General features: G+C 43.0%; 1 protein-coding gene across 1 annotated transcript; it reads right to left on the bottom strand.

Moving 5' to 3' along the window:
• Window positions 1-46: 46 nt before the first annotated feature.
• LOC132080191 (putative bifunctional UDP-N-acetylglucosamine transferase and deubiquitinase ALG13) lies at window positions 47-23,228 on the bottom strand. The gene is made up of 25 exons (XM_059483218.1): window positions 23,220-23,228; window positions 21,581-21,829; window positions 21,181-21,264; window positions 20,404-20,454; window positions 19,635-19,681; window positions 18,536-18,608; window positions 17,114-17,195; window positions 16,589-16,817; window positions 15,816-15,891; window positions 15,004-15,112; window positions 13,749-13,813; window positions 12,763-12,863; window positions 12,041-12,165; window positions 11,142-11,376; window positions 10,238-10,409; window positions 8,163-8,295; window positions 7,891-7,926; window positions 7,702-7,757; window positions 7,019-7,081; window positions 6,491-6,662; window positions 5,242-5,364; window positions 2,130-2,170; window positions 1,091-1,274; window positions 766-974; window positions 47-567 (listed from the first exon to the last, which is right to left on the bottom strand). Exons 1-25 carry the CDS (start codon window positions 23,226-23,228, stop codon window positions 532-534), a joined length of 2,760 nt encoding a protein of 919 aa, XP_059339201.1. The 3' UTR covers window positions 47-531.

Below are 23,228 nucleotides of genomic sequence, written 5' to 3'. Positions count from 1 at the left end.
AGCTCATTGTCAGGAACATTACCTGCCAGTGATAAATGACCACTCATTTTCAGGTGTTTAATGCTTTTATTTTGTGCTGTCAGTGCAACTTAACCACCACGGCCACCACCGCATGTGCAACAGCTTTCACAAAACAAATCTTACAAATATACAACAGATCAAAACATTATTCTTGCACTTTGCACAGCCATGAAACCTATGCACCACGAAGTCAGACAGAAGAAATACAAATATGTGTTTCAAATATGTGACCACTAGAGAAAGCAGCTTAGTTTTGCAAAATCTGAAAAAAGTCAACTTACTTTAAACATTATTATCCCCCTCTAATGACCCTGTGCCCAGTGTTTACCTGAGTTGTGATGGCAGTGGTTCAGTGCTTCAGCAAGAACCAGGTGTTTAAGTGCTCAGTGCAAGCCCTCAGAGACACACAACCTGTCTTTAGTCACAGCAAGCTTTTTCACATCCTTCCTCTACTCACATCCAAGCTGTTCCCTGCACTACAGTACTTTTCTCCTATGCTTCCCTAATCAACTAAAGCAACATCTTGTCATCTATCAGTAGCAAAACCTAAAGAGAAACACAAAATTTGAACACAGTTTGAGCAAACTGACTCAACCCTCTAAGAGAGGATAACATTTACAAAACAGTATTAACCAGAGCTGGCAAACAAGAAAGGAGAAGCCAAGGAGGAGGCTCCAGCTCCCAGGTTTACATTCCCTGAGGTGCATCAGGAGGTGCAGGGTTAGGGGAGGCCATGTAGCCCACCTGGGGTGGTGCTCCTGAGCTCCCAGCCTTGGCCACAGGTGGGGAATTTCCATGGGGAGGATTTACAGGATGCCAGGTGCCAATGTAGCGGTAGGCAGGAACCACAGAGTCAAAGCCAGGCACAGGCTGCTGGCTGTAGGGGTCTGACACCACTGGGTAATACACTGGCCCATAGGACAGGGGTGGAGGCTCTGTGTTTTGGAAGTTTCCTTAAAAAAAAAAAAAAAAAAAAGAACAAAAAGCTCATTCACACACTTCAGCCACACTGATGGCCTTTTTATGCAGGATTTCATGAGTATGAAGGCAGCATTGCTCAAGTACAAACCATTTGCTGATGCCTCCAAGGGGACCTGGTGGACCTCAGCTTGCCCAGCATCAGGGAAGAGCTGGGGCACTGACTGATCCAGGACAGGAGCTGGCTCAGCATAGGCTGGGTAAACTTCCACTGGAGATGGAGGCAGCACTGGCTGCATGTACATCATGGAAGGCCAGCAGCTCTGATGGCAGTACTTGCAGGAAAAGGAAAAACATGGTCACACTCGCCAGCCCTCCTCCAAATCACAGCTACTTTCAGAGCTAAAGTTAGGAAAAAGTGATTTTTTTTTTCCTCCCTACCCCTCTTAAGACATATAAACAAAAAAACCCATCAAACCAAGATAGCCTACAAGGAAAGATACCTGCAGCAACAGCCATGCTACCATTGTGTGTGAAGCCTTTACAGACAAAGAAGATTCCCACTTATTAACTTTGCCACATTTTCAGAGATTTTTCCCATTTCTTCAGCTGAAGGAGCTCATGTTGCTCTTTTTACTTCCCTGAGCAGCAGCACTAACACTGCACTTTACAGGTACAGAGAATGCTTCAGCAGAGCAGGTTTCCAGAACACAGAAATGGTGCTAACCAGTCTGAGCTCAGCTGCACAAGCCCTAGGAGACTCCATCCACACATCTCTAAGTGGTCTTTGATTTCTTATCTAAGTACACAAATTCTTCTTAAGAATGGCTCAGATTCTTCCCTTCTCTTCATATGGCTCAGATTCTTCCCTTCTCTTCATAGAAAGAATACTTATCCAACATCAAAATACAAAAAAAAAAAAAAAAACCAACAAAAAAACGCCAAAAAACCCAACAAAACCCCAAAAAGTTAACAATAAAACTATTAATATGGTGTACTTCACATTTTGTGGTAGAACTTTACTTCCTGAGCCAGGCTTTAATCTCCACCAAGAAAGTCCATCCACGTTAATAGTCCAGTGCACAAAATGCACATTTAGGACACTTGAAGTTTTGAATACATCAGTAAATTTGTCAGAAAACCCAGCAGTTTTTACAGGCAATTGCTATACTCATTTTAAAAGCACTTACTTGCAATCCCATATTAAAATAATACCGCAAGACCTTTGTATCTGAAATTAAAGACAGGATATTAAAGAGCAGAGGAATATAAACCAAGAAGCAAAAGCAACTTACATTAAGAACATTTTACCTGAAGTTATTCTTACTTAATGAATAACAGTATTTCAGCACTACCTTTTCTTTAAAATATCAAGGGTAACGAAAGTATCTTGAATAGAAATAGTTGTTAAAGTAGTTTTATCTTTTAAATTAAATCCAGTTAGATGTTTGTGCAATGGCAGAGCATTTGTCTGGCCAATTAATTATTTAATACAATGATTACATTAGCTTTAGTTTTGCTTTTTTCATCTTGATTACTCAAGTGATAAAGCAGTTTTTTTACAAAATAATCAAAAAAGTTGTCTAAGCAACTAGGACTTAACACAGAGCTTCTCACCAAGTTTTGCACCCCTCCAACTGTTATATTAAGCTCAGTGGGGGCAGGAATAAGGAATAAATTCCTTCCTCACAAGGGTACTCAGTTCCCTACTGCCTTGCAGAGTCTTTTATTCTCTCTTCCCTGTACTGAATAATTTTTCCCCAGCCAAGTAAGTGACATGCTGAGAAACAGTCCCAGGTGTGTGAAGGGACTTTGAAACCTCTCTCCAAAAGCAACAGGGTTTTGAACTTGGAAACACATTTCCAACTGTCCAAAAGCTGTGAAGCAGCTTTAAATCTTTAAAGTTGACCCACTGAAAGGACCAAAAAAAAACAACAAAAAAAAAGAGGGTGTGTGTTTAATCCCATGATGGAGTTCTGGAACTGTGCATGAGAAAAATTGATTTCTTAGATTTCAATCCAGATTTGCTTTGAAGAAAAAGCAAGTGACCTATTCCACAGCACAGTCCTTGAGCTCCCAGCTGTATGAAAGCCAAGGGAAAGCAGGGAGACAACTCAAAAGGAACTTCCTAGGGATTCAACTCAGCAACACCTCCAGAGCTCCCATATTCCATCCTCACAAACACCCACCCTGCCCTAGACCAGGCTCCACAGTGCCTCCCTGCCCACCCATCTCCCACACTTCCCCAGCCCTGCTTCTGTGGCACTTTGTGTTGTGCTTTGCTGCAGGAAGGCAAAAGCATCAGCAAAGCAAACCACAATTTTAAAATGCACGTGGATTTATTCCTCTGTTGCTGCTGCCAATTCTCAATTCTTTTACTGCTCAGCCCAATTATCGGGGCAGCAATCCATGCAGCTGTTTCAGGAAATGCTCACAGATCCTTCCTTACTTAGTCCTGGAGGTATTGGTGGTCTGGCTGTAACACTGACCACGGTCAGTGAAATAGTAAAAATAACTCAAAGGCTTACACAAGTGCAAACCTTTTACTATCTAGCTGAAATTCCATCTACATCTGGAAGAAGTTGGATGTTTTTTTAAAAACCCAATTTTGTTCTTCAATTGTTTATGCAAATCTATGCAAAGCAAGCATAACAGCTGAATGAAACAGCTGCTTCCATAGCAGCAATAACAGTACAAAGGAACTGCTGGGAGACTGAAGTGACAAAGTGACACTGGAAACACTGACATCTGTGGAATGATGGAAAAGAAACCAGTACAGTAGGAGACCAGTTTGTGTTTATATTCCTTTTAGATGTCTGGAAATCAAGTCCATCTTCAGTAAAATGTGCTGCTTATGAAGCAACAGCTAAGCCATAAAAAGTTACCTGTTCTGACATGAAAACATAAAGATCACACTGATGCCTGATAAAAATCTCATCTGGTGATAGAGTTTTCACTGTGCTGTTGGGAAGCTCTGGCCAGAACTTAACACTCTGTTTCTGGAACACAGCAATTTCAAGCAGGCTTTTATCAACAGCTCCTTCAAATACAAGGCACCATGCAAGGGCAGGATACTTGAGGTTAATAAACACACTTGCCAAATCCTAAATGCCATTAAAACAAGACACAAGACGCTATGAAAAGTGGAATAAATGCAGATACAACCAATGCTAGAGCCCACAGCAGGATTTCCTCCCAGGTCCAGGACTTCAGTCTACTGACAAGTCCTGCTCCCTATCTATACCAGGCCTGGTGTCTTTAGCAAAGCACACAGAACTCCAGATCAAGCATACCCACATATTTCACCCTGCCCTACTCCAAACCTGCTGGGTTTCTTAACTTAAAGGCCATCCAGATTATACTCCAGCAGTGTAGCATAACAGTACTGCATGTAGCATTTAACAAGCAACCTTTAAAATTCCTACAGCCTGTGCCAAGGACAGGACCAATATGATGTGGACTGACTCAGCTGAAGAGCTCCAGGCAGGGTCTGGAGAGGTTATTAATCCACATCCACTCCAGATTCTTGTCAACACACTTCACACCCCATTCTCCCAAGTGGAGAAAGCCTCAGTTAAAGGGCATTCAACTCCAGCTGGAAAGCAGGAGCTCTGATGTCAGCATGGGGTCAGAGTGATGCTACCACAGCAGGGAAGGGAGCCAGAACAGCCAAGATGAACAAATCTTGGGTTTGAGGGCACAGGGGAGGCAGCAGAGCAACTGCAGAGCAGCAGCAGTGTGAAGGCAGCAGGCTTGGGCTCTGCACTCACTGCTCAACGTGGACCTGGGACACTGTCCCAGCTGAGGGCAGTGTGTGACACAGCTGCACACCCAAGGAACAAGCTGAGCCCACACTTCAGTGCTGGTTTGTAATATCACAGAATTACAGCTTGGAGCCATAAAGGAAAACAACTAAAATACCCCACTGTGCAACAGCACAACTTATAAACACACAGTTCTTATTTTAACCAGTTGTCAGAAAAGTGGTTACTTGGCCACAAACAAGTATGACACAGGCCAAGCACTCTCTCCCTGGGCTTGCATTTATTTAAGGTGCTGTCTAGAGCTGCAAAAATCACACATTTGAGTTCAGATATAAACTCTCTGTTCCAAACTGGGAATGAAAATGTTTCAGCATAAGTACCTATAATATTATTTCTCATTCCCTGCAAATTGCAGAGAGCCATTTCTTCTCACTATGTATTCTCACTTGGTGTTCTGTTAAGTTTCCAAGGAGAGCACAAGTCAGAAGTGTGCTGGAGAGCAACAGGAGTAAAAATACAAACCGCCATCATTAATTACCTCGAGGCAAATCACTGCCACTGGGATCACAGGAGTAAGCTGGAAGCACAGCACTGGCTTCTCCCACCTCACTCACTGGGGGAAGAGGAGCTGAATAAACTGGGAATGGCACTGAAGAAACTGCTACAATTGGAAGGAAACAAATGTCACCCAAAAGGTTAACTTTGCCATGGTATGTCAAACGAGCAAGGTGTTAACTTACACAACTCAGCATGCACTTTAAAAGGCAAACAGAAGAAATTTTGTAACTAGATAGGAAGGTTTCCCTTAACTGCACTTCTATCTGCAAGATGTATATCCCAGTTAAAGAAAAAAAGTATTTTTCAATTATTTCTTCATATTAGAAGGCAGGCCAGACTTCTCTGTTGTAAGAGAACAACAGCTTTAGGCTAATCACCTAAAGTCCTCAGAAGTGTGACAGTAAACCCACAAAAACAAGGGAAGGCTTGAGACGTATCAGAACAAAAATCTTCTGGATAGACAACTGTTAAATATCCTTTTAGGTAGCCCACACCTCTAACACAGCAGCAGGTTGGCACCAGTGAGCAGACAGCTTTGAGAACCATGCTGACTAAACTCTCATGCAGAGTAGGAGCAGAAAAAAAACCCAAGAAAAGTGAGACAGAACTGAGAAGAATGGAAGGTGGAGATGTCTTAGATGCTAAATGAAAAGTTACAGAAGACAGGAAAAGTGCTCTCTGTAAGAAGGAAAACAATTTTTTCATAACTGCCATTTTCTAAGAGCAAAGCAAATAGAGGACCTAAGGTGGAGAGTGCACCCTGTGCACCCACAAACCTGATCTCCCTGCACAGAGGAAACTAAGGGTCACAAAAATAAACTGGAACACCCTGGGCAGTGACTCTCCTGGAAGTGATGGTGTTCTAGAGGCTTGCTACCTCAGCTCAAGAGGAAAATTAGCTGTAGGAAAGGGGAGGTGAAAGCAGTCACACTGAACTTCTGCCTTCTGAAAAGAATTTTCTAGCAAACACTTGGCATTAATGGTTAAAAGGTGGCAAGGGGGGAACCCAAAGCACAGAACTCCAATTCCCACAAAAATTTAGGGGCAAAAGCCCCTTTAAAACAAGAAGCCAGCAGCCAAGTTACAGCTATGTAATCTTAAACCAAAGCAAGTGACACTTTTTTTTTAAAGCCTTTTAACACTTGTTTTGGATGGGGGGAGAAAGGGAGGGGAAAATGTAACTGAAAACTTGGAAATCCAAGTCCACAGCTGCAGTCTGTACACTCTACCTGGCCTCCCCACAGAAAAGGGAGATACTATGACAGGCTGCACTGCTGTTTGTGGGGGAGCTGCTGTAATGACACTGGCTGGAGTGGAGGCAGCAGAATTTGAAGAGAGACCTGTAGCTGGAGCAGTATAAACATCTGTGGAGGTGGAAACTGTTGCAGAGTTCACCAACACCTGGAAAAGAGTCAAGAGTATTCAACAGTCTGCCTCTGCAACTGGCTTTGACAAAGACTATGAAAATACCACACACTTCAAAAATTCTCACTTCACACAAATCCATCTTGTAAATCCTAGCTGTAAAGGCACTAACTATCCAAACTCTGAAAAAATTGGCTTGAAAATACCAGTTTAGAGTTGCAAACACCTGCAAGGCATCTTCTGCTTTGCTTGTATTTAGAGGGAATTGCATTCTCTGCTGCCAGAGGCTGTGAGGGGTCCCCAGAAAGTGTCACAGTCCAAGCAGAGTGGTCACCTCCTTGCAGGGCCACCACAGTGCAGTGTGAGATACAGTTCAGAGTACCAGACACTACCTTCTGGGGATAGCTGTAGGAAGCCACTTCATCTGGAGGTGACACCGAGACTGGCCCTTCTTCCTGAAGGGATTCCAAAGCACAGCATGGTCCATTTCAGTGGCAAAGAAGCCACAAGGCACACACACCACACCCCTAGTTTTTATTTTTAAGTTTATGGACTATACACCCAGAGTGTCTTTTGTAGTTCCACTAAACACAGTTCTATTCTGGCATGTTCAGGACTGCTTTCACACCCACTGTGGAGCAGCAGGTGACTAAAGATTTAGTTTCAAATAAAAAAAAAAAAATTAAGTTCCAAGATAAGTTCTATTACAGATGAGATCTCTCCAGTCTCACAGAGGAGGGCTAAGTTTAACTGGAATGTAACCTGAAGGGTTGCCTGATAAAAGCAAGTGCTGTCTGGAGCAGAGAAAGAAAAGTAAACAGCACTCAAATACACATTCCCTCTTTGCAGAGGGAAAGGTGGAAAATCATTAATGCATCCAGGGCAATTCACACTGTACCTGCAGACTCAGATAAAAACCTCACCATTCACAGAGGAAAAGGATGGTGAATATAGAAAGAAATGCTGATTTCATTTCTTTTATTAAGTCTCTAACCTACTGTGCATCCAAGGACAGTTTCCATGAATGCCACACACCTCAAAGATCTCAAATCTGAACAGTCTGAGTAATACTTACCAAGTTTGCTGCAGGTTCTGGTGAACTAAACACGGTTGCAGTTTCACAGTTGGGATCTGGGGAACATAAGCAAAATTAATGGAAAAGAGCTGCACTAAATCTAATCCTTCAGAAACATATAAAGAGCTCATAATTGAGTGTATTACATTCACCAAATGTTCTATCAGTAAAAACTAAACTTTTACTTACCTGAAGATACATAGATATATTCCTCATGAAATTTCCCTACAAGGGAAAGAGAACAGGAAGTTTTGATTCAGGGGCAAAAAAAAAAGGGAAGGCAAAAAAGCTCAAGCCCGGAGTTACTGCAATTATCCTTCAGTGCATCTATAAATAACCTGCTTTCAGTATCATCTCATTTTGTCAATGTGCTTTTCATTGTCAAAAGCAGGTTCCTTACATCTCCTAAAAGATACAATCTCTCAAACATTTTTTTGTCTATTAATCCTTCAAGAACTCACCGTTTTCACTTGCTTCTTCCTCTTCCTCTAAGGCACTCAGAGTCTGCTTGTTGGATGGAACAGAGTTTGGACCTCTCCTTGCTACCCAAAATGCCCCTGGACCATGGACAATGGGAGCATGGCTACTGTGGCTCTGAAAAGCAAAGACAGAAGCACACATTTAGAAATAATTTAGAACCTTTCCATGCTCTGTAGACAGACACACAGAACCAGGCTGGCAGACCCAGCTTGCTGCAACCAAAGCTTACTAAAAGCATCATCTGTATGTCCATTCTAATGCAACAAACATTTCTTTCCTTCTCCTCCTGTTCTGCCTTGCACACTTAAGGCAGTTCAGAAGCTTTACCACTGTCCCATGCAGGCAGTCAAGCTGCTCTCTCCCAGAACTCAGCCAGCTTTTTCCCAAGCTCTAACAAAGCTGCAAAGGAGGGAGCAGATCCCAGGCAAGGCTGCATTAGTGCATTCCTCATTCCAGAGCATTCCCCCCACAGCAGCAGTAGATCAGCTCATCCAAACACTGATCACCATGGAGAAAGGTCATCTTTAGTCCCAACCAGTGGAACCAGAAGGTGGCTGCTGGCATAGACAGCACTGTCTGCACTAGGCTGATGCACATGTGCAACCCTGACTATTTCAGAGAGCAGCACACCCCAAGGCCACCCACAGCACTCCTTCAGTTTTTTACAGGCCCTTTGCTGCTGCACTGAAATAAATCCTTGGCTGCACCCCAGTTTAAAAAATCAGTTCTCTGAAGGAGGAATGTAGGGTTGAGATGCTTAAGTAAAATAAGCTGATTCACTCTTGTGGTGGCTAAGGTGACACTCAAAACTCTCCTCAGAAGCCACTGGTGACTACGAGATCGATAAAGTGCTCAGAGAGGCTTGAAAGATTTCCAAGGTTGAAGCAGAGATGGTAAGTCAGAAGATTCTCCCACCAGGCCTCTGGCAGCATGGCAGAGTCCTCTGTGAGATGCATCTTTCCCCAGGAAATGTCACATTCCTTTACTAAACAAGACAAGGAAGAGACAGAGAAAAAGCTTTGGCATTGACAATAACAAAGTCACTGAATGAACATGAAAACCTATTCATTAGGAGCTACAGGCAAGTCTAGCAAAGGGGGAGAAAAAGCCACTGAGCTGTATTGATTTCATGTTGGAAAAAAGAAATTGCAGGATAATGTGTCCTTCTTCTTCCTTGGCACTCTTGGAGGAAAAATCAGAGCAAAGATTACAGATCTAGTACATCAGAGCAAAGAAAAAATGACTGGTACTGAAACAGCCCTAAGCATATTCTCTCTTCCTCATTTAAATATGAGTCTAACAATAGTTCACTGCATCAACACAGCAAAAAAATTCAAACATACCAGGTTGGTTGTGGTTTTTTTAATCTGTTTTCCTATTCAGATACCCAAGTATAAATTGATTTTTTTTTAGCACTCCCAGCTTTGGACTGGGTTTAGACTACAAATAACGAAAAAAAAAAAAGGCATTTTAAAGTTTAAGAATACAGTTGGCCACTTTATCTACAACTCAACAGAAAGATTGCTTTAAGAAAAGTCTAGGTTTGCAATTTTTCCTTGTTTTGGTAGTAGAAGAAACTGTGTCAGGAGCAACACATTAATCCAAGACATCACAACTACAAATTCATAGGGAAAAACACCCAGGCTATCACTATCCAGTTTCTGAATCTTGCTCCCCAAATGATAAATTATAGTGTGGCAAACAAGTGAAAAGCTTTCTCCCACAATGTTTAGAGCTAGACAGATATGCACAGGAGGAAAATAGTTTGTTTTCAAACTGCAACAGAAAGGAGAAACATGATTATGCTTATGAAAATATGCTTAAAAGAAAACAAGCATTGCTACTGAGGATACAAAGAAGGGAATATCTAGAAAAACTGAAGTTTCAAGCAGGTTTTACAGGAACTAGACTAATTTCAGTCTTCCATTGTCAAAAATGCATTCACTGATAAACCGCACTCCAAGAATACCTAAATATACAGCATGTTGTTTTGGTTAAGAATCATCACATGTTTAGTTTCCCCCTCCTCCTCTCTCTTTGAGAGGCTCCAGCTTACCCTTTGTTCATAACTCACAGGCAGAGCAGGAAAAGCAGTGTCATCTCCTTCGATTTCACAGAAGGTGACAGTTTCCTCTGGCCCCTGGGGCTCCTCGGTGGCCCCTGGCACGAAGCCGTACTGGCACTCCTTGTTCGGGCACGGCAGCGGGCGGCGGCTGCGGCTGTACGAGCTGGGGAGCAAGAGAGGGCTGAGCAGTCACCACCACCTGCACTTCCACCTGCCTTTGGCTGCTCACTTTGAACCCAGCTCCTTCTGCAGAGCCACCAAAAAACCTGCTTTTCACACTCTGCTGCAAACAGGCAATTCATGCCCCAGCATCCTGGCAGAGCAATTTTTGGTGGAAGAGGTTTGTTGTCACTCACCAGGACAAGCTGTCATAACTCTGACAGCCTCTCTCCCCTGGGCTGGGGTAGAATGCTATCTGAGGGCCAAGCTGGTATCTTGCCTCTCAGTTGCTCACAAGACTGATTTTGTGTCTTTTTATCCTCCCTGTAGTTAGTACAGCGCTCTTTATTTTGGTTGCTGTTTTGAAGAAATATTTGAGACTCCTGGGCCAGCTCAGTAACATGGGACTGGCTGGGAGCAGCCTGTGCTATCAGGGGTTTGTGACAATATTCTGATGCAGTTTAAGCTTTTCTAGAGCTTCCCTTGTTCTCTCTCCAGGTGATATATATATACCCCCATGTCTACAAAACCCACACACACCCATGTCTACAAACCACGTACATACCCATGTCTACAAACCAGGCAGATCCCCTGAGTTTAAAGGGGAAAAGGTGCAACTACCAGAAGTGCCTCTCAGCTGTAGTTTTACCAGAATAGCACAAACTCCCTCCCAGCCAGTGTGCAGCAAGAGTGAACAGGAAACAAGTGGCCAGCTCATGTTTTTAAAGGTTCCTACCTGGGCATGCCGGAGTCACGGTGCTGTCTGGGAGGGTTCTGCTGGTGATAGGGTTTGTAGGGTGCCATGGCTGCAGCTCCCTGGGAGCAGTGGATGGGAGGGAAGCGCCCTGAGGGAGCACTGTGCTGCAGCCTGGGGGGCAGCACTGGCTGGCCCCTGCTGTAAGCCACAGCCATGAACACTTCCTTTCCACGGACCTTCTTGAGCATCCTCTTCCGTGTTTTCATATCCATTTCTGCAGTTTCCATGAGACAGAAAAGATTTACACCTTAAACCCGAGCTATGGCCTCAAATGATAAAGTGAAGAAGAACCCATAGAGAAGAAAGCCAGAGGCATGTTCCAGAAAAAAGTGCATTGTAAATATGGACACTACAGACATTTCTTTAAAAGAATCAAGCAGGAATTCATGATACAAGCATCTGACACGGGAACACCTTCCCAGATTCAGCTGATCCAACCAGTACTCAGTGTTAAAATCTATGCAGGCTGTGTTTACTTATAAAAGTAAAAAAACCTCACAATTCCTCCTCCAAATTAAATTGAACCCATTTTAAGTGGGTTCCTGGTCCATCTATGCATCTCTGCTAATGCCAGGTCAGACAAGCTCTCTGGTTCACTGACATGTGTTTTTAGATTGTTCTCAAGTAGCAAATTTTTCTGGGCAATTTTGAGCAATACCAAATTTACTCTGTATTTCAACAGATTTGCTCTATTGAAAAGTTAAATTCATCCCTGTCTGAAAGATAGCTTTCTATAAAAACCCTACAAGTGACCAAGTTTTACATCACAGGGTGAATTGAGTCCATTCCAATATCCAAAGACTGCTACAGTTACAGCTCCCATGAGCAACTCCCCTGCTTCCCCAGGGAAGAAATGTTTCTGGAAGCATTGTACAAACCTATTCCTGAGAAGTGTCCACCTGTTACTTTCTGATAAGCTCCTCTTCTGTTGTGAGCCATATTCCAAGCGAGGACAGGAGCCACTTGTGACACTGGCTTTAAGTTTGCCAAAGGAACTGTGTGCCTGCAGGAAGGACACCCATGTTAGCAGTGCCCCAGGGATACACTCTGCACAATAACATAAGCTGAAGCAACACCAAGACAGAGGAAATAGCTTGTAAAAATAAATAATCTGCTTCTCTGGCACATTACTGCTACTTGTTTAATAAGGAAAGACAAGCTAGGCTTTAGGTTAAACACTATTTTAGTTTAATCACTATTATTTCCTGGGTCAAGTCTCTCTCCCCAGCCTGCATCTGTGTGCCTCCAGAGGTACACCTAAAAGCAGGGTACAACACAGAATTTTTGCAGGATGTTGTCAATCCCAGCTTTGGAGGAGGGTGAATGATTCAACAGCAAGGGGGAGAAAGTGATTAGATTCACCAGAAGTGCCAATTATTTTGTTGCTTGGGTACAGCATAAAAACTCCAGAGAAACCCAACAGAGGAGGGCAATTTGCTCTCTGTGAATTAAGCCCAAGCTGTAAAGATCACTTTTACTTTCCAGTGAAGGAAAAGCAGCAAGGTTTTACATAAAGCATTACAATAATGATTTTGGTCATTAGAAAAAAAAGAAAGCCCTCAACCATAAAGAGTTTAAACTCAAAGTCATCACTGCTTACTTTTCTGCCAGCTCCTCAACAAATACAGTCAAAGTGTTGCTATCCTGTCCAACTTCCTGGATGTGAGCATTGTAATACTTCTCTCCTGGTTCCAGACGCACCTGGAGGGAGAATAAGGAAGGCTCTAAAAAACTTGAACTGCATCAGGATATTGCCCACAAACCACTAACACAAAAGGCTGCTCCCAGCCAGTCCCACGTTACTGAGCTGGCCCAGGAGTCTCCAATATTTCTTCAAAACAGCAACCAAAATAAAGAGCAGTGTACTAACTCTAGGGAGGATAAAAATGACAAAATCAGTCTTGTGAGCAACTGAGAGGCAAGATACCAGCTCCCTAACTTATTTTTATCCCCTGTGCCCAGCAGATAAGTGCCAAGGAAGACTGCTGCTTAAGAACTTAAGGAAAACAGAAGATAAAGTAAGAAAAGGAAAGCTCAGCTCAGTAAGAAACAAATCACTGAGTGAATAATTAGCACTACCTTAAAGATTGATAAAAAAAAAATGGGCCCTCACTACATATGACATCAGGATACAAAGAAAACAGACTTTCCTTTCAGCATCTCCTGTCCAGATCATTCTACTCCTCCCTTTTTAGCTCTTACTTTTTTATTTTATAAAAATATTTTGCTACTTCACTTTTGAGAAACATAAGACTATCCAGAATTGTTGCTTAGCCCAAGTGAAAAACCTAAAGACAACTACATCAAAAGCACCCCCTGTGTGCATTTTGAGCTCTGCCTGGAACTTCCACACTCAGAGAATGTGGATGACTGGTTTACATTGAATCCCCAAACTGATTTTCTATCAGACTACCGAGTTTAAAGGTAGATTTCAGAAAGAAATTTCATTTAAAAGAACACCTACAGGGAAGAGAATTAGAAAAGCGTTAGAGAATTCTATGAAGTCAAATGACTTCATTGTTTATCACAGTCCATTTAAAGTAGTTTTAACAGCTGATCAGAAGTGAATCTCCTTTGAGTACTGACCTGACACTTATCTCCTAAGTAGTACTGTCTCCCAGCAAACACCATGTAGTCAGTTTTTTGAAGCTCTAAAAAGAAATGAATAAATAAATGGGGGGAAAACAGCCTTTCAGCTACTGTTCTTTCTTCACATATCCTAAAATACTTCATGACAGCAGCCAACTACAATTTATAGGCCAATTGAGTTAAATACTTCCTGTGCATACCTGAATATTCCCCATAGTAACAGTGGAGTAACTCTAGGTGTTCTTACAATAGACCATAACCAGGCTAAGTCACCAGCAACAGCCAGATAATGCAGCAAGCAGCACTGCTACAACACTGCAGCTCCTGTGGTGGCACAGAGCTAATCCTGCATTTAATATAAATCCTGGAATTAAAAATGTTGGACATCTCTTATCTTGCCAGAGTCCCAGTGGCACTTGGCAAACATGAAATGTCATCCAGGAAAAGCTAACATTGCCTAAAGTCCCCTTGCTGTTAGATTTCAGCTTTTTTTACCTCTGTTCCTTGCCTGGCTTTTCTGCACGTCAGTATTCTACACAGATAATTGGTTACCACACTCTGTTCCAAGAATTTTAATGATCCTCATTACTGATTACTCCGTGGTGAAATGCTGGAGTTCTTCAGCATGCAAAGCACTTTGGGTCAGACATCAAGCATCACTTAAAAACTTCTCTTTCTTGATAACTTCTTGCTTTACAGATCAGCCACAGTGAATGCCAAAAAGCAGCCAACCTTTCCCAAGCCACAAGAACCACAAAATCTCTGCAGAATGTTCAAGCCCAGGAGGGCTAGGAGGCAGGAGAAAAACTCATCTGACAGATCTCAATGCTATATTTGAGATATTCATTATTATACAATTCTGAGGCCAAAATCATGCTCTAAAAAGAAGTCTCTGCACACATGCTCTAACAAAAAACTCTCACATTTGAACACTTTCCAATACAACAGAATGGCAACAGAGTTCTGTGCTCTGCTGTGAATCCTCCTATTTCCTGTGTACAGTCAATGAGCAGCAGAGATCAGATTTTTAGCAACCTTGTACCATTATACAGTATCCAAAGCTGGGTATTTTGTGCTTTGAATGGCAGACAGGACACCAAGAGCATGTCCTACCTACAGCTGTCTGCTGGGCTCACCCCTGCCCTTCACATTTCAGCTGTGAAGAATCAGGTGACAGGACTCAAGATTCATAAATTTAATGCTAACCCTACTACAGGAAGAGCTTTTTGACTTTTTGCTTTCCAAAAGATACCTTTTCTACTGTCCAGCCAAACATCAAACTCCACATTTCGATAGATGGTAGAGTCCAGTGCCTTTAGCACTTTATAAGGAACAGGCATCTTTGGAGGATTTTCTGGAGGCTAAAAACAGAATTGGAATGGAGCATTAACAAGTGCATTTCATGTGCTCAGCACAGTCTCTACTCTGCCAGCATCTGTGCACCATTTAAAAAAGTACAGATGCTATTTTCCGAAATTTTCACTTCCACTGTATTTCCCCAAAAACTAAAACTCAAAGAGTATGAAAACAGATTCAGGCACTCAGGTGCTGAGCAAACTGACTCTGGAAAGCAGAACACACTCAAGAGTAACACTTGGCATTGTTCTGTACTCAAAATGAATCAAAGGAAGCTAACCAGATCAATGATGCCACAGCTTCAAAAGTAAGTGAGCATTTCAGTTATTACATCTGAAAACTCTGCACAATTTCCAGAAGTATTCTGAAGCAATTTATACTACAGTCAAGACAAAAGTGAACTAATTTAAACCATATTCTGGGAAAAACAAATCAGGAAACATCTGCTAAGCTCCATCTTTTGGGGGAAATAAAAATCAACTAGAGAAGGACTAGAGAATTTCAGAAAGTAAAAGAGCCATTTCCGGTTTAAGAGAATCTCAAGGGCAAAACCAAAAGACAAGTAGATGGAAGAAATAAACCACCTACTAACCAAAAATACATTTTTAGAAAGTGGTAAAGAGGATTTAGCCCTAACAAAGGTAACACCATACAACAGGAAAAAACCCCCAAAAGCAAACCAGAAGGATTTTTCCTGAAGTGCCAAACCTTTTGTTCTTCAATGCCTTGTTTGAACTTGGTTTCCTGTGGATTGTCAGCATCATTGCCTTCCCAGTCGTCCAGTCTAAAAAATTGAAAATAAGATTACAAAAGCTACAACACACAATTTCCAGCCAGGATTAATATCACCAACTGTTCAGACAACCTGAAAAAGCACCATGGTGCCATCAAGTGGCACATTTTGCCTTAAACACCAGCAAGGTGCAATGCAGTGCAGGACCAGCCTTTTCCAAGCTTTAAAAACATGACCTTTGCTTGTTCCAATACCCACCCCTAATGAGGGCTTGCATTAGGAAAGGATGGAGGTGATCCCACTGACAGAATTCTTGCACTGTCAAGGACAAAAAGATACTGTGCCAGGTACCATCAAACCAATGCTGTCTGCAAGCATTCAGAGGCAGCTCTCAAGCCTTTCAGAGCTATGGAGGCTTAGAAGAATAAGTCTCTCATTAAAAAAATAATTTAAAAAGCTCTAATGAATAAGGAGCAATTTTGCTTACAAATAAGCTGTCATTTTACAGAGTAACACACAACTATAGAACAGCCTGCAGCAGAGGACAGTCAATTATGTGGCAATTCCCAACTCCAAGAAAAGCACACTCTCTTCAATGATATACCTGAGCTTTGTGTTTGTGTCATAACATAGGAAGAGTTAATACTCCATAAAAATCCATAGAAACTTGGAAAAGTTGTCTTCTGCAAGGTTTTTAAGGTGGTTTTTTTTGCTTTCCTCTTACCAGATCCCCTTCCCAAAATACTACCTCTTTTCTGATGGATTTCGGGGCACTTTTTCATGGAGACAACCAAAGTTTGCATCCTCACTTCCTACAGGAGCACTGTTTCTGTTCTTCTTGGATCCACTTCGAAACACCTCAACTGCAGACCTTAATTCTTCCTCATCCATGCCAAACACATCTTTGTAGAGGATCTCATATAATACAGCTGAACAAACCAACACAAAGCTCGACAATATGAGATCCATAAGAACTCCTGCAGTTTAAGGCAGGCAGATCTTCAGATATTATCTACTGTTAAAGGGCTGTACTGACATAAAATGCAGTTAAGGACAGGATCATAAAGTAACTTAGTTGGGAATAAGGGACCTCTGGAAGTCATTTAGTTCAAAAACTCACTTAACAGGTAAAAAAAATGAGTCTATGCATAAAAATATACCAGAAGTGAGCTTCCATCTCTCTTCTCCCCACCCCTGAAAACTAAACAAACCCTGCCTCTAAACATATGAAAACACACAATTCTCTTTCACAGAAAAATGATTTCAAGTTTACCCTGGCAAATGGCAGCATTTTCCTGAAATTGTTTTGTATACACAGAGTCATAATGGCCGTTACCGGAACAACACAGTAAAATCTGGGAAAATTAAAAAAACAAAGTTTTAAGGCTGGAATGATGTAATCCCATCAATTATGATGAATTCAGTAATTTCTGATATCCTTTTATTCTACAGTTGACACCAACTCACCAAGAGAACAGTAAATATTCTCAATATAAACATGAAAAAACTGAGCTTTTTTTGAGCTTTACCATCAGCTCAAAACTGAAATTTAGGTAAAGTCTCTATGTAACTTTGTATCATACAAAGAAAAAAACCCATCTGTACATCCTGCTGTATTGAACATGAAACAGGAATTTGTTTCCAACACCACCAATTGCTCAGGAGGTAAAATAAATACAACCCATTGCATGCAGCACCCTGAGACACACTATCCCAAGTGTCAAAGGCACATTTCATCCTTCTCTGCCTGTAAGATTAGAAGAGCATTTACTTCTCTAGCCCTTAAAAACTTGCTTTTTAGAAGCAGAAGAGATGCTTTCTACATCACAGGCATTGACACATCATGTAAACATGTGCCACCAAACTTCTTGGCACACAACCACAGCCAACTGCAATGGGCAGGAACCCTGAGGCAGCTGTCAGCATGCTGCCAGCGAGGATGCTGCCCAGAAAACCAGCTCCCAGAAGGAGCCCAGATGCCAGGACTCTTCATTCTGGGTGCTCTGTGGATTCTGCCAACACAAGCTCTCCTCTTGTGGCGAGGAGGAGCAACACCAGAAGGAGCTGCTGCCCAAACTCAACAGTGTAATGCCAGACAGCTGCCAACACTTAATGAGACTTCTGGTGGGAAAGCCTTGAGCACTTAGGCCATGCTGTTTGATTTTTAAACTCAGCTCATTTTGGAATTAAATTAAGCTACACAGGAAACTGTGTAGATGAAGAAAGAAGCACAGGTAATGAAGACAGCAATGCTCGTCAACAGATCAGTAACAGCTGCAGCAGCACAGGTTCAGAGCAGATGAACCACCTTTGCAAATCTAGCAGCCCACACTGAAATCCATGCCACAGGAGCTTCACTGGCATCATGCCTGAAGTAGCCACATAATTATGCACCCACATCTACACAGCTCCAGAGGGGTCAGATGCAAGGTAATACACAGTATTTGTCTTTATGCTCCTTCCTTTGGCTCCTACTACTATCAGCAGTTCTGATGTACATAAGCTGTTCCAATAACTCTCACTCTGAACTGGGATCAGTTTGTAGGTCACAAAAATCAATCAATTTATTACAATCATCCCTTCCCATTAACTTCCCCTTCTCAGGGAAAAAATTAGACAACCCATCCAGCTTTAGTGAAAGTAAAGAAATGGACTGGCAGGGGAACAGCAGGAAATTTCCCTCACTTCTACTGACCTTGTCTTCAAAGCCATTGTCTGTAGCACGTGCGGGTGCCTTCCCGGGGTACCGGTACACTATGAAGTCTCGCCTAGGTAGGCAGAGGGAAAACAAGACTTGCAAGAGCACACTCTCAGTAAACCATCTTATAAGGAAGTTTCCAGGGAGCAGTTTAGAGCTGTTGATTTACAGAAAAACCAAGCAAAGCACTTTCCCTGATAAATGAATGCTACCATAAAGGAACAGCCATATGAGCAAACCTGTCTTGAGGGGGAAACAAAAATTATCTGTGAAAGGCCATGATGCTTACTCATAGATTAGGTCAAGTACTTACACCAACAGAAGGGTGTTCTAGTCAGTCTAAGTGATTTAGGCACCCTGCAAAAGGACTAGAACCTCAGTGCAGGGAGCTAGTAATTCCTGCTTTACTGTTCTTACTAGTCACTTAATTCCTGTTCTTACTATTCAGTCTTAAGTGACTTAGGCACCCTGCAAAAGGACTAGAACCTCAGTGCAGGGAGCTAGTGATTCCTGCCAAACTTCTGTTGCTCCTTTAGTACTGGGACAGAGTGAGCCTGCAAAAGGAGGCTTTTATCTCCCACCACTAGAGAGCCAGACTGCCTTTTACAATTGGCATCATTTAATTAGCTTAATTCAGCGAGACAGCAGCACCTGCACAGTTCTGTGTTACCTCTGAAATAAATAGCAGTGTTTACACACCAGGTAGGGCAGGTACTCCTCACTGCTGGAGCTTTCAAGAACACCTACACAAGTTTTTAGCCATGCTTGTAACTACCACACAGTGTTTGCACTGCACACAGCTCCTCAGTTCTGCCCATTTTCCAGTCTTCAGCCACTAGAAGCAAACACCTGACATTCAAGTTTAATACCAGCAAAATGATAGCAAACAAGCATCGCTGGAAACTGACCCTGCCCTCAACCCCCATTAGAACGGGGCTGTGATAGCACCATTTACATGTCAGTTAAGTTTTTTAGGGAAGCATTTTTCATCCTGTATCATACCTTCACCTCTCAGTGGCAAACACACAAAGTTTTGGAGCCAGAATCCCCACACCAAAGGGCAAAACAAAGTAAACCTTAAGAAAGGGGTACGTACTTGTACATCATTGATAAGGCACTTATTTCCAGCTGGCCAGCACTTTCCTAGGCAATATGATGAGATTATGTGAGATAGCAGAAGAATCTAAACATCAACAACTATATTCTACATTTCTGTAGTATTAGAATTTTGTACTATTAAAACATCTGTTCAAAATCATCAGTTTGTTAAAGCAATAATGCACTGAAAGTTGAGTTACAAGGATTTGGGGGAGAGTGAGGTAAAAGGAGTCTGCTACATGGGGTGGCCACAATTACCAAAATTTTTAAGACTGAGCTGCTCCAACACATCACTTTAGATATTATTTTTTTAAACCCACATTTGTTTCAGAAACTGCTGCACTCACCAAAGTTACTGGTTAAAGACTAAAGAAATAGAAGTCTGAACAGTAAAGGAGGAAGCAGGGAATTGTAAAGCCTGACAGACATTTCATTTAAGGTGTACTCCACATATTTAGTTTTTTTTCTTCTTAAAGAGTTTCAGTTAGGAATAAGCTTTTTATGGTTCAGCCTGCAGAGACTGGACTGCTCCTTTGCACCCATAAAAATTCCCTACTAAAACTGGTATTGTTTATACATGTACACTTTATTCACATTTATCAGTACAAACCCTTAGTATTACTTATGTAATTGATTCCCCAAGATCTGGGTCTATCTATAAAAAACCCTCAAATTCAAATAATCACATTTCAAACAACTATCTAAACACCTTCCTGTTCTAGTTTCTTCAGATTTAAGTCTCTTAATAAGTCTAAAATCAGGCTTACCTTTGGATCTCCTAGTCGTTCTAGGTATTTCTCAAATGAGCCTTCCACATACTTAAAAAAAAAAAAAACCAAAGAAGAAAACAGATATAAAAACTTAAGCAGTTAGAAAGCAAAGTTAAAATTAAACCTAAAGACTACTTAACAACTACCAGCTGTTGTTTTGGAAGGGGCAAGGCACATAGAACATAGGAATGATTTGAGGTATCAATGTGAGAATACCAAGAGATTCTAAAAAAATATTTAAGGATATGAGTCCAAGTAGCATTCAAGTTCCTTCTAGATTAAATGAAGCACTTCAATCGGATTAGAGGGAAAACAATGAAAAACCCCAAAACACCTCAAAACCCTCCAACACCACAATGCACACACACAAACTGCCACGGACAAAACCAACCAAAAACCATATCTCAAAACTCCATGACTTTATGTAATTATTCCAGAATTTCCCACTATCTTTTGATATGACTTTCTAGCTCCAGAAACCTACGCATTTCCCACCTACTAAATTCTGCAATGGTCACTCCACAGGCAATATACTACACAAATAACTTGCCCCATTCACTACTAAGTGGTTTCAGAAACTTCAGAACCAAAGGCAAGTAAAACTTGTGTAACTGCAACTCAACATAAAGAAGCAGTCACTCTGTCATTTCCCCTGTCTTTCAAGCATCAAGTGCGCCAAACCATCGTGTTCTCGGTGCTAAACCAGTGACCCCCTCCCACAGCACTTCCAAACCGCACGCACCCAGCTCACACACAAAACTCGGGGTTACTTACGGATTCAAACCTCGACTGGTGCTGCCTCATATACGAGACACAAGCTTTCCTAACTTCTGCGTGATGAATTTGAGATGAAAACAGCTGGGGAAATAACGGTAACAAAGAGATAACGTCAATAGTTTAACCCACGCCTCGCGTTAGGCATGAATCCTCCAGTCTAACGCCACCACAACAGGAGGCGGTGCAGAGGCTGGGGACACCTGGGGACACCTGAAGCTGAGGGGAGCCCAAGCGCCCGGAGCCGCTCGCACCCATCCCCACACACATTCCCAGCCATCCCTGTGCCACCTCCTCGCTCTGGGCTCACGGCCGGGTCTCCAGGAGCTCTCTGGGGGCACCCCCGGCCCGCCCCGGGCCTGAGGCGCCCCGGCTGCCCCCAGCCCGGCCGGCTGCGCACCTGCTCGGAGACGGCTCGGAAGAGGCAGGAGGCGTCCTTGGCCGTCATCTTGCGGTACAGCCCCAGGCTGCCCAGGTACTCGTCCATGGCCACCTCGCTGAAGGACTTCTGCCCGAAGTACTTCTTGGAGCCTTTGTGCATCTTCCCGGCCGGGGCGGCTGAGGCGGGCGCGGAGACGCGGGCGAGGCGCGAGGCGCCGGGCGCGCGGCCGCCGCTAATAAGGCACCGGTAATGAGGCACCGCGCCCACCTGCGGGACGGACAGCCCGGCCCGGCCCCTCGGATCCCGCTGGGGTTATTTTAGGCTGGTTTAGGGTAGTTTTTAGAGTGCCTGGTGCCCGGCGTGGGTGCGCATCCCAAGCCCCTGGGAAGCGGTTCGTCCCGTACCTGCCTTGGCTGAGCTCAATTTCATGGCTCGGCTGCGGGGAACCAGCGCGGACGTCGCCCCGGTGGTTGTCCAGGATTCCTCCAGCTGCCGAGCTGGAGGCGAGTTGCTAGCAGTGGGTTTGAAATAACTCCGTAGAAATCGTTAAGGGAGTGAAGAATCTTAGTGGGTCCTAATCAAATATCTGGGGCAAACTTTGGGGGATTGGCAAAACTGAGCCTTGCACAGCTGTGCGGCCTGATTTATTCCACCTGTGGCCCTTTGTGCTTGATTTGAATGCTTCTATGTACATTTAACTTCCTCATGAAAATTGTACTTAGACATCCAATGGGCCAATTCAGGAGTTTCATCTTCTTGTTTTAAACAACAAAAGCAACCGCCCCCCCCCCCCCCCCCCCCAATAATGTCTTTGTGGGAAGGGCAATTAGCACCAATTATGCACTTCTAAAGTTCTAGAGCATTAGAAACCTAAGAACCTGCATGGAGGTTTTAAAGTCCAAACCCGCTTTGGTTTTCAAAATATTTACTTGAAGAAATCGATGTAACACATCATTGCCAAATTCGATACTCTAAACGGGAAGCTCTGATCAGCATCAAAGAATCCCAGAAAGGCTTGGGTTTGCAGGGACCCTAAAGTTCTGGTTTCAACACTCCTACCATGGGCAGGGCACCTTCTAATATACCAGGCTGCTCCCAGCCCTGTCCAGCCTGGCCTTGGGCACTGCCAGGGATCCAGGGGCAGCCACAGCTGCTCTGGGCACCTGTGCCAGGGCCTGCCCACCCTCACAGGGGAGAATTTCTTCCTTACATATAATGTAAATAGGAAACACTGGGTTATGATGGGGTAACACCATGCAAAAGGAGGAATTGCATTGCCAAGCCCATTCCTGTCCTATGTTTTGTGGGTAAATCACCCAAACAAAGGGCGGCAGTTTGGCAGCTTGTAACTTTTTTCACCTGGATGCACCACATGCCTTTTTCCCTTTTGAGCTTTAAATAGCTCACTTTCAAGGTCTCTTTTCAGTGATTCTGTAAACACACGAACCAAGAGCTGAAGGCATCTGCAGGACATCACAGGAACATCAACAAGGACAATTTATTTCCACCTGTATTTGACAAAAAAGGTCAAGAGACCACAAGGCATATGCCATGCCTGTAAAGAAGTAGTTTAGCTTGTCCTCATCCGTGGAATTACCATCTCAGTGCAGCTTTTGTGATTGAAATAGGTCTGTCCATGCCACTGGACAGTGCATACTTCCCTCAT

The sequence above is a fragment of the Ammospiza nelsoni genome, chromosome 15 (assembly GCF_027579445.1).
Source record: "Ammospiza nelsoni isolate bAmmNel1 chromosome 15, bAmmNel1.pri, whole genome shotgun sequence".
NCBI lineage: Eukaryota > Metazoa > Chordata > Aves > Passeriformes > Passerellidae > Ammospiza > Ammospiza nelsoni.
The sequence above is the reverse complement of the archived record's forward strand: the minus strand, read 5'-3'. Positions and strand labels throughout refer to the sequence as shown.